Source organism: Centropristis striata, chromosome 20 (genome assembly GCF_030273125.1).
Source record: "Centropristis striata isolate RG_2023a ecotype Rhode Island chromosome 20, C.striata_1.0, whole genome shotgun sequence".
NCBI lineage: Eukaryota > Metazoa > Chordata > Actinopteri > Perciformes > Serranidae > Centropristis > Centropristis striata.
The window spans coordinates 7,029,586-7,042,303 of NC_081536.1; the positions used below are offsets into that span (position 1 = coordinate 7,029,586).

Here is a 12,718-nt window from a genome sequence, read left to right on the forward strand (position 1 = left end):
AAAAAAACAGAAAACACGATATAAATCACAGTCTGAGCGCCAAACTAACAAAATATAGTCTCACAAAACATGTCTGGCAAGGGTGCTATTTTTTTTATTAATGCTGGCTGTGCTGGCTTTGTTCCTATCTCAGACGAGTCTGTCAGACTACGTGGGCGGAGGAAAGTGTGAGGAGAGGAGAGAATGAGTTGGACTCTGCCCTGAGGCAGTGGACCTCAACTCACTGTGGGATAGACCAGCACAGAGCACTTGCACAAACACACAGGCATGCACACATGCATTCCCACTAAACGCTGGTAATCATGCAGAAAGAGAAGCTTAAATCCGCACTCTGTAGAATGAAACTCTTCAAGGAAGCAAAAATATTTCCAAACGGTTGCCTCCCTAACGCCCACATTTTCCTCGTTTGGAAATACCTTCGAGCAAACCTGCTAATAGACTGCTGCTCATCTCGCAGAAGCAGACAGACTCCTGACAGCAGCTGAATGTACCAACTGAAAATGTCGTCTCCAGTCAAGTGGGAAGACTGACCGAGAAGGCACACTTATGTGGGTTCACGTTTTTATAACACAGTTTCTCTTTTTTTTAAGAGAAAAAGCTGCTCTCATTTGACCTTTCAGAAGCAAAGATGTGTTATGTGTGAAAAAAGAAATGTTAGACTGAAGCGATGGACAGCCTCAAAGGGCATCTTGTACATTGAAGATACTATAAATGTCTGCCTGCACGCATCAATCTGTCATGCACCCTGGTAAAAAAGCACAGGCATTTGTGAATAAAACATAATGTGTTGTTAACAAGACGCTACTGCGTTACCTTTGTGAACTCAGAATTCTGTAAGTTGGCCTCGGGACACCAGCGTCCTCCTAATGCAGTGAGCATGGCACAGTCTTCTTCTTCTTTGGTGCATGGCTGGGTTGGAGAATAAGAGGGGGGAAGTGCAGTGGGGAGGTCTTCGATGTCTCCTGCACTGCAGCTGGGAGTCCGCAACTGGAGGCCGCGAAGGAACAGGTGACACGCTTCCAGGTCTGCTTCCCAGATCCGCTCCAAGCCCGGACAGCCACAGCTACAGAGAGGAACAGACCAGCGTGTTATACTATACCAGACTATACAAAACTGTACCGTATAGTATCATATCACACTGTACCGTAATGTACAATAATGTAGGCATGTAATGTATTGTATCTAATTGTATTGTATCGTACCATATTGTATCGTATTGTATCATACCATATTGTATCATATCATACCATTATCATATGGTATCATACCATCATGTCATATCGTACCATTATCATATATCGTACCATATTGTATCGTATCGTACCATTATCATATCGTATCTTACCATATTGTATCGTACCATTACAGTATTGTACCATATTGTATCTTATTGTATCATATCGTACTGTACGTTACAATGTAATACAAGATAGAATGTGATATGATAAACATTTGTGGTAAAAAACATGGCGTAACAGCATACTGCAGATGCAATACAGTGTCATGTGATATGGTACAATGTGGCATAACACAGTATATCACAAATATGGTACAGTTAAATTTGACATGATGTTATACAATATAGCAATAGATATATTCATATGAATTTATATGTTCACATTTAGGACTGGCTGATATGGCCAAAATCATCTATCCCAATATAGGTCATTTCATATATCAATAAATAAAAAATATATATCTATTTCACAATATTGCATGTTTTTGCATGGTTCGCTGCAGCTTCACTACTATGTGCATGGATCAGAACACAGAGTATCGTCCAAATTACGTTAATATTGCACTAATGTAGTTGGGCAACTTGTTTTTCAACATCCCGACTATTAGACAATACAATAATCACATTTTGTTACTTAAATATCACCTACTATAAAACAGTTTACAAGAGAGTAAACACAACAGCACATGCATATTTGACATGTTAGGAATAGTTTGACATTTTGGTAAAAAGCACTTATTTGCTTTCTTATGGACAGCTGTAAGAGATGACTGATCACTCCTGTGTGTGTCCGTTTAGTATTGACCTGGAACCAGGAGATGATTAGCTTAGCTTAGCAGCAGGTGGAAACAGTGCTAAAACACGTGTGACCATAACCTATATTACATGTTCATTTGTGACCTTTAGAGGTGTTGATGGGTGTATTTTTGAACTTTGGAGAGAGCCAGGCAGCTGGTTCCATCTGCTCCCACTTTTTTTGCTAAGCTAGGCTAATTTCCTGGCTGTAGCTCAGTGCTAAACAAGCAGACATGAGAGCGGTACTGACCTTCTCATCTAACTCTCAGCAAGAAAGTGAATCACCACTCTCTTATAATGCTGAAAGAACTATTCATTTAAAGAATCCAAGGCTGTAAGATGCTGAACATATTGTATGCTGTGAAATAATGGACACATCATGACTAATATCAGTACAAAAGCACATTCAAACTAATCTAAAATGACACAGTAAGAGTTACAGTATGCATGTCATGGGTGCACTGAGTTCAGTAAAGCCACACTAAAGGACATCTTTAATAACATCTCTATAATAAAGCACTGACAAAAGAGTGAAACGCCGGATATGAATCATTTCAAAGATTTAAATCCATTGACAAAATGCAATGAGAGTGAATGTGCTCCTGGTATGCTGTCCTTTCCTTCAAAGAGCTGCAGCAGAGACAGCAGAGGGCCTGGATGTGTTCATCTCTGCTGGGGTCACTGAGCAGGAGTTCAGGGGGAGGACAAGAAGATTGCTTTTTGTTTATCTAGTCAGTGAGTTACAATCAGTCATCCTTCTTCTCTCTCCCTCGCCCCTGACCCCTGTGACATCCCAGACTCAAGCTCCCAGTGTAAAAACAGAAGAGAACAATTAAAGCAGCCACTTCTGATTGAGTGTATTATTCAGTCACTGACCGGCAGAGTTCTGTGTTCATTGTTTCATGATTTAGGTTGAACTGGTAACTGTGTGAAGGCGAACATTTACAGTTACTTCAGACACTTAATGTTATCTAATACCATAATAACAAGATTTTTAGGTAACGCTTTATAATAAGGTCCTTAATAACCATTAATTAACAAGTAATAAGGCATTGTTCTCGCTTTAGATCCGGTAGTTGCAAAAAGCATAGTTAACTTATACTTAAGTTATAATAGATGAGCAATAAAGTATATTTTAATATCAATAAGCAAACAAAATAAGATTAATAAAGGCATGGCAAAGACATAATGGGTGGGTCATGGGTGTTTGTAATGCAATTATTAACACTTATATAAGCTTATAAACACAATAATGTTAATAAGCATCTTGTAAAGACTTACAAGGGCCTTATTACTTGTTAATTAATGGTTATTACAAGGACCTTAATATAAAGCGTTACCGATTTTTTTTTTTTTTTTTTTATGTTTTAACTAGGGCCTTTGACCCTCCTCTTATGTTGGGGGTCAAATTGACCCATTTCCAAGTTTAAAAAAAAAGAAATAGTTAAAAGTTTTTTTTTTCAATGTCATTTAAAACCATTGTTTTTTATATGTAGGTATTTCCAATGCACATTTAAAAAAGTTTTAACATGGATTTTTTTTTAATGAAAAAAGAGTAAATTATCCTCATTGAACCATAATCTTTGAGAAGTAAAGAACTCCATTGCACTAAATATTGATTGAAATGGTTAGTAATGGAGATATTAATGAAATATAAACAATGTTTATTGGGATTTTTAATAATAATAATTAAGCATGCCCTGGGTTATTGCTGTTCCTGAAAAAAACAAAAAAACAGGAGAATTAATCAGCAACCATCAAATTGTGATTTTTTTTGTTGTTGTTGTGTTCACTACACACATTCTCCAGATTTTGCCACTGATTTCTCAAATAAATAAAAATTTAAAAGATCCAAGGAAAACCCTGGAAGTACCTCTAACGACATGGTCGTTGGTTGATGTTGAATTATAAGTAGGTCCTTTTGGGCTCCCCTCACCAAAAAAACAACCCTTTTTTATCTTCCATTAAATGAAATACTCGCCCACTGGCTCGCATTTGAGACCTCTAACCTTTAAAATATTCATATTTATTCCCCTTCTTCTTTCAGTGACCTTTAGCTAACAAATCATTCCCAAATAACTGTGGTCCCAGGTGACATTTTAAAACCAAATCCATTGATCTTGTTAGAAATTCTACCTTTAATATGGTTTAAGAGACGCATAAAAAGTCCCCACACCAAAGAGCATAAATATTTCCCTGCCTTAACAACCTTGTTTCCAGGAATCCATCTTGTGTAGAAGACAAACTAAAGCTGACAGAATGCAGGGACAAATATGTGTTTTTATGCAATCAGTAAGAGATGCAACAAACATCTTAAAGGAAGAAACGTCCTCCGTGTCTCTGTATGTGCCGATTTCCAACCCAGGAGGAGATTCTCTGTCACAATCACTAATTCTCACATTGACTGATTCAGAATGAGGAAAAAAACACAACAATTTCATACTTTAAGCACAAATAAGCAAACATATAAGCCTTGATAATACATTCAGTATTTTCACCTAGAGAGCGCCTCCTTGCTGCGCAGTTAGATTGAAAAATTGCTCATTTTCCATCACATATAAACAAACTCAAAAGGCAAACTGCACCCAGACAATATTGTTTAATCTCTCCCTCTGTTCCTTCCACTCTCTCAGTGATGATGAGGCCCCCTGAAAATTGAATGCCACTTGTTTTCCAGCCCATCTCCTGCCTGAAAAGGCTGCCAACCTCTGTACCCTGCCAACGCACGCCTCTCAGCCGTTCTCTAACCTTCATTTGGCACACAGACAATAGAAAAATTGCTCGGCCCAGCCCCCTCTGCCCTCGCCAATTCGCTACTCAACGCCCGCCGCTTCTAAATTCTGCTATAGTGGCGACGCAGCCAGTGAGCCATGCCATTGTTATTTGTCTCTTCTGAAGTGGAGAGGCACACACACACACACACACACTCACACACTCTCTCACACACACACACACACACACACACAGATTCAGCTGGGCACACATGTGTTAACTTACACACACACACATAAATCACTCTCTGTGGGGATTCAGAGTCGTACAATCATAAATTCCTTAAAAAAAACGTCAAAGCAGGCCTCATCTATCACAACAGCTTCTTTTCAACGACAACCACAATTTATTACAAATAACTGGCATTTGGATTAGTGTTCTGTGTACTGAAAATGCAGACAACATGTCAGTTCCTAAGCAGCATCCCTGTGATGGTGGCCTCCTGGTGCCCGTCGGTATGAACTCCTCACCCGGGGGTTAATTGGTAGCAGCCGCTCGGCCTGCCGTCTGAAAGTGGCAGGGTGTGGGTGTGCTGCTCCGCTGATGGCCCGGTAATAAGATGGAGAGACAGGCAGGCACACGCCGTCGACAGTCTCAGCTCCCCCTGTGGGACCGCTGACTGACAGGACTGCTCTTTCTCCTCGAGGCATTGCGTTCACACAGACAGAAGGATTATAAATACAGCTGTGGATTGAAGGAGCAGTGGTCCAGTCCTGCTGGTACCAGAAGGTTCAGTTAGACCTCTCCATGGTTAAAAAAAAAAAAAGGCGCAGAGCGGTCTGGCAGATATTCTCAACTCTACCCAGCATCAGGTCATGTGTTCAGCCGCATCTTCAGGTCTCACACATGAATATCAATGACAGAGTGTGAAAAACAGCTCCTATCTTCAGTCACAGCTGGAGTTTTTAGCTATCTAAAGATCAGCCATCACCCCGAGAAATTACTCTCCCAAATAAAATGAAAATGAATGTGATTTTCACCTGTAGTCTCATTTCAGTGCTTCTGGATACCAAAAAGCCATAAACACAATAAAAATTCATTAGAAATGTAATAATACTCCATGAGTTAATCCATGATATAAAATATGTGGCAATTTGAATCAGAGATGAAAAATGTTTTTTTCACTGTATTGTTTTGACTTCACTTGTTTGATGTCCTACATCCTACCTCTGATTGACTAGCAAATGCTAAAATGATGCTAGCTATGATGCTAAGCGGCAAAATAGGCTTTTGTTGCAGGTTGTTGCAGCTAAGTTAATGGAAGTAAGCTAACGTAAGCTAATGTCCCTGGGTGGACTCAAAGCTCAGGTTTCGGGACTCATGACTTGACTCGCAGAAGACTGGGACAACTTCAAATTTTAAACAACACCTGTTACGGTTGCACCCAGAAAAGTAAGTGAAAGCTAAGCCAGCTAACTGAAGCTAATGTTGGCCTCAAATGTGATTCAACCACTGGTCAGATGTTGGGTAAGGAGGTAGTCAGGGAGAATATAGTACAAGATGATGATGATGAGTATCTTACAATTCTCAAAATTTCCGTGACCTAAGCACATTACTTTTTATTATGCAGAATGGTGTCATAGGTGTCATAATCAGTAATATGTTGAGATAACACCACCGCCGTTGGGTAAAATTAAGTTTTATCAATATGACTGTTAAACTTCTGTCCAAACTTTTAGAAATGCAGTTTAAATTAACTTAACATTACAGGACAACAAGGCAGATAAGCATTGGTTCCTATTAATTTTATAATTGACATAAGTGTTTTGATATTCAAACAAACCATCTGTTAACAACAGGGAATTAGAAGCCTCTTGCTTAATGCCTCCAGCCACGCATTATATTATATGTTGAAACTGATGACGTTTTCTTTTTTGTAATATACATTTTAAATGCTTCTTTGTTTTTTACGTTGTATGCTGTGTCCCTACTTTTTGGAATCTGGGGTTATAGAATTCACACCTTAAAATGCAAGAAGGAGATGGTAATGTTTTCACCTCATCTCGAACAACAGCAGCCAATGAGAGGTGTTAATAATATGGCGAAATAAAGGCGGGTGACTATTGGATGAGGTGTGATGGTGAAGTGAACAGTTTGTAAGGTGGGTGGCTTCATGTCTGGGGGGGTTTCTTTTACAGCTGACAGCTGAGCAGCCGAGTCCCCTTTGTTAAAGACTTTACATTTCCCTTTTGTAAAATCACGATTATGTACATTAAATGGGCTAATAGATTTGTTTTTCACTCCCTGCTTGGAGTCCCTCATTAAATTCTCTATTTTTAACAAACAGGTCTTTTCTGAGTATTTTAACGACTTCTCCACCAGTTGCATTGTATCCATTAAATATGATAAACGACATCCTAGTTTCAACAGAAGAATGTATAAATGTAGGAAACATTCGAGAGGCATTTTCCTAATGAAACATCTACATAATGTATCAAACAACTGCTGCTAATCTGAATAAAATGGGGTTTTTTTTGTTCTGGTGACACACTTACAGCATCTGCACTGCTCTAACATCCTGTTCTAGTCTTTAGCAAGGAAGAGATAATTGGTTTTTTCAACACCATCCGTCTCCACGGAGACCAGACATCTCAGCAGTACTAATCTGCCTCTCTCCTCCCCCCTCCCCCTCCTCCTCTCCTCACCTCCCATCACCACCGCACTCCATCAACAGTAATGTACATTAGAGCTGACTGATAAAAATTTACAGTGGATGATGGGTGTGTGTGTATTTCTGTGTGCACATGTGGGGACAATTGGCCATTCAATCAAGCCAAAATATGTGTCACTGTGCCAAACTGGAACTGGAGGAAGCTACTGGTCCTCGCCTGAAGGCAGAGCTGGACTTGTGATGTGCTGTGGACTGCCGCTGGTAATGGAAGCTGATCCAAAGCTGGAGAGCCAATCAATTAATATTGAATGTGATGAGCAGGGAAATTAGTCTATTGTGCTCCATGTCCAAAAAGGAGTCCTTTAATGTGATTTTTCTTCCAATAGTGATGTAGTTAGATAAATACGATCTATATCATACAGTGAAACTAAAAGATAGGATCAGAGAATATAGGAGTTTTATTAAAAGGGCAAATATAAAGCACACAGTAGCCAGACGCCGAGCATTCAATGATCTATTTTTGTTTTATTGCATCTGTTAGTCTGGGACAGGAAGGAAAATAAAATAGTTTTCTGAATTAGAGATCTGGGAATTTTACATCAGGGGAGAATAAATGGGGATCTTTTTATATTGTTATTATTATAGTTGGGACACACACTATGTTCTTGTCACAGCAATGTCAAATTGCCCAATAAACAATCACAAAACACTGTAATATTTGCTTTGAAGCCTCAAGTTTGGCATTTTGGTCATTGCCATTTCGGTTTTTTTGGAACCAGAAGTGACCATATTTGGACAAGACAATGGAGCTGAGTCATCAGCTAACACTGGCACTAGCTTAGTTGCTAAGGTGCATCTGTGATTTAAACTGAACAGCTGACGCCATAGTGTCTTTTAGTCCAACAGATTACCAAACAGGATATTTTTAGTCCAAAATGTTTCATTAGTTTTCATGAACTGAAAACACAGTAAAAGGGTCAAAATTCTGAGACAAAAACACACAGTACGCTGTGGTAGCAACTTGACAATCACATGACAGCCCCAACCTAAAGTTATACTTTATCCTCTATTTTACTCTAAATGGGACCACAATTTACAAAATAAAAATCATGCTGTATTGAAGAAGTCTTGACACTAGCGTTTGAGACTATAAACTCATCAGGAACATATTTACTGAGGTAATAAATCAAGTTACAAGTAGACTCATTTTCTCATAGACTTCTATAGTGCAACCAGTGGAGTTGCCTCCTGCTGCTTATTACAAAGAATGCAAGTTTAAGACACTTCTGCATTGTTTTCACTTTTAACACTCAGAGGATGCGACTTGATTATATTATTGTGTTGCATTATGGGATTTTTAGGATCCAGATAATGAGTTTTGCCAAATGCCTCTTCCAGTAACTCAGCTAGAGTTTTTTTCACCTTTTTCACATTCGATACGTGCCACAGACAGGTACTATCCAACAACTCTCAAGAATCAAACAAACAAAACACAAAACGGCCATCTGCCCTTTTGACAGAACAGGTCCCGAGCCTTTGCTCTCCTGCTGGGCACTGAGATTGCAGCCATGTTGCTCCTTGACCGTGCTGAGTCACAGCCTGTGCATCCCTCAACAACAAACAGGCCTTCAGTGTGTGCTCCCATCCAAAGAGGCGACCCTGCCTCTCTGAGGACGCAGCCCAGAAAGCAACTCCCTCTCACATACAACACACTAAAACATGGGTCAAGCAGACATACAGTGTCTCTCTGATAGTAAAGGCTTTTCCTGGCTCAGAGTAAGCCCAAGTGGCCCAACCCAATGCTTAAAAAAGAGACAGAGTAGAAAGCACAGCTCATATGGTGTACACAATAACATTACCAGCTCTATTCATCCATCTGTAAAACACAAATGGTTCCAAAACGCTGCAGAGTAAAAGCTGATCGCTTTGCAGCTGCTTGGTGTCAGAAGAGATGAGCTAAGCAGCTCTAATCTCCATAAGGAAGCAAAAACTCGCGTATGGTGTCGACACTTGACTGGGTTCCACACCCTCTGCTCGACAAAAGTCGGCCACTCAGCACATCACAATGCTGTTGTTCAACTGTCAGCCAGTTTGGGCGACCACCTGCAAACAAAACACACTTGTCCTCTGTTATTTAGGAGCGCCGAGACGCAGATAAACAATCACACCGACGGAGAAAGATATTGTTTTGTCTAAAATGGTTTATACAGAGGAGGGAAAAGGTGGCAACTGAGCTGATGTGAAGGTATAAAAAAATAAAGGGGTTTAGAAAATATGTGAGAAGGTGGGAAGAGGAAGACAAATTGCGCAGGTGAGAGACGGAGTGAAATGTGAGAAAGCCGCTCTGGGAGACGACGGCATAAGAAAAAGGTGTGAGTGCATGATGTGGTGGGTGAGGTGATGTATTGGGGAGACGGTGCTCTGGTTTAGAGGACGACAGAGGTTAGAGGGAAGTCCTTGGAGACTGTGTTGCTCTGTTTATGTCTCCTGTGGAATATTGAGTCTTCGTGTCTGCAGAACAAAACACTCTTACCTGTGCAATCTGTCCTCCAGTAGCTTCATATACTTGGTAGTGTTCTCTTTCAGCCGGCTTTCTGTTTGGAGAGAGAAAAACAGCCTGTTACTCACTACTTTTATTAGCCATGATGGGGTAACCTAGCAACAAATCACAGCTCTAATACCATTAAAAAGGACTTGTGATTAGCTATATTGTACAGTGGATGGGCTCTGTTAGGAAAGGTAGCAGTCACAGTGGGAGATGTGGTGAGAAAATGCAACAGTACAGCTCAGTACAGCTGGTTTTCTCTTAAGACAAACACAATCGAGGAAATATCATTCCCACCACTCTGAGGATGGATAAAATTGGAGACTGAGCCCGAGGATAAAAGGGGATTCTAACGTGGCATAGGTCCTTGCAGTGCCAGATTTTCTGTGGGGCATAAAGTTGGATGGATAGCTTATGCTGCTTCCTGCGCCCTGCTGCCAGCAGCGAGCTGTGCCTTGAGGAGGCGCACGCAGGCTGGCTGAGTGTTAGACAGGATGGAGAGGAGGGCAATCTGAGCGCCGTTAATGAGCTCATGTATGAAACATGAGAATATGCCCCCCGCAGTGGCAGATCTTTGAACACAATAGGATGCACTTATATCAAATTGCGCTGCATATATATGTGCACACAAAGCTATAGTGTTCAATATAATCCTCCTCCTCACTGAAGCACACACACAAAGCTGGCCTTGTGGATGTGCCTAACCCAGCATCTGGACAACTCAGCGACTAGAATCAGTGCTTTCCCACACGCTGATAAAGCGGTTCTGGACGCCCGGAAAAAGTCACAACATGAATCAGAGAGGTCATGATATGATTAACACAATAGGAAAAAATAACAATAAAAACTAACAAAATTCTCCACGTTTTCATTTTTCTGCAAAATAATTTATCCTTACCTGTTCAGACTTACTACTACTACACAATCTTGGGGAGGAAATTAAAATATGTTTAAGTAACAATTTTGCATTAAAAATTACTATGGGGCATCCTGGTGGCTCACTGGCAGTGTGCATACTACTAAGGATAAGTAGTTGCCGCAGCAGACCCAAGTTTGAATCTCGCCCAAGGTCCCCTTCTATTCCCTCTCTCACTGTAAATGGAAATGGACGGACTGCACTTATATATCGCTTTTATCCAAAGCGATCTACACTACAGACTGCGCTCATTCACCCGTTCACATACACATTCATACTTCATTTATACACTATGAACTCAGCATCGGGAGCCATTTGGGGTTCAGTATCTTGCCCGAGGATACTTCGACATGTAGGCACGAACCACAATCTTCCAACCAGTGGGTGACCACTCTACCAACTGAGCCAGAGCTGCCCGTCTCACTGTCTAATAAAGCTGAAAAAAATACCACAAAAACAGTATATGCATAACTATGTTATATATTTTGTTGAGTTCACAAACCTAGATAATAATCTGTTGGTTAATTAAGAATGCCAACTGTCATATCTTCTTTGCATATGCGTCAGTGTTGTCATTGTGATGGTGAGTGAGCGTTGACTTTATATTGTCATATTCATTCAGGGGTTGCAGGAGGCTGGAGCCGATACATACTGGACAGGTCTCCAGACTGGTCAGCAGGGCCGACACATAGAGACAGACAATCATTCACACTCTCATTCACTCCTACGGGCAATTTACAGTCACCAATTAAATCTAAACTGCCTGTTTATGGACTGTGGGGGGAAGCCAGAGGACCTGGAGAGAACCCACACTGACACAGGGAGAACATATAAACTCCACACAGAAAAGCTGCAGGTCAGAATCGAACTGGTGACCCTTTTGCTGTGAGGCAAGAGTGCTGAGGCCCATATTGTTATAGTGTTATGACATTTACAGTTTTAACCAGCTGCTGCTTGAAGCTTCATATCTGACATCAAAACTCCTCACTTACTCTGGGTAAGAAAGAGAAAAAATTCCCAAAATGTCGAATAGAGACATTACATTCCACAAAGTCAGAGTCAGAAATAGACATTGCTTCATTTTAAGGAAACAAGCCAAGAAATGGTCGGAAGCTACTCTAATGTTATGCCACTTAGCATTCTCACACAGACAGAAAGTCACCTAATTGGGTGTTCTGAATCACACTGAGGTTTGAAATATAATTTGTAACATTGTCTTCTTGATGGTGGTTATTAGACAGCATCAGCTCGAAGATGAGACAAGCTGGGGGGCTGGCACAGCGGGGAGGAAAGGAAAGACTCATTGACTAAGTGGCTGTGACACACATACATATTCCTGTTCATACTTTGGGGGGAAATGAGATAGAGATAGTCGGGTTATTTATGGGGGCTTCGTGAGTGTGTCATAGAAAGAGAGAGAGTTCATGGATGAGAGTCTTTTTCATTCAAAGTGGCCAAATCTGCTCAATCAGAGGGAAGAGGGAGGCCGCTGGAGTAACTATCACATATCTGGTGAGCAGATCTGGTATACGTGGACCAGACAGCTCACTTACCACCCCTCTAATTGCTATGTGAGATCCTATCCCACCTGACAGAGTCTCCCATGTCAGCTTCCATTCATGCCGGCTCCGCTAGGCAGCGTGCAAGGAGATAGCCATTGAATAATACATGGGGGCATTAAGCCTGACTTCAGATGGCACAGGGCACGTACAGATGTGAGATGACTAAGTAGGCTACGGATGGAACAAGAACAAGAGCCAGATATAGAAATAATATACGGTGAGGAATAGAGACAGTCGATACAAAACGCAGGTGGAGATTTGAGACGTGAGTGTAGTAACC

The 12,718-nt window shown here is 40.8% G+C and overlaps 1 protein-coding gene across 1 annotated transcript in view; it reads right to left on the reverse strand.

Moving 5' to 3' along the window:
- The window catches only part of disc1 (DISC1 scaffold protein), a 54,093-nt gene that overhangs the window by 15,323 nt on the left and 26,052 nt on the right, over positions 1-12,718 (reverse strand). Inside the window, exons 10-11 of the mRNA XM_059359185.1 lie at positions 9,949-10,009; positions 814-1,063 (exon numbers count right to left, since the gene is read on the reverse strand). Of these exons, the coding sequence (XP_059215168.1) occupies positions 814-1,063; positions 9,949-10,009 (311 nt within the window). The remainder of the gene's footprint in view (positions 1-813; positions 1,064-9,948; positions 10,010-12,718) is intronic.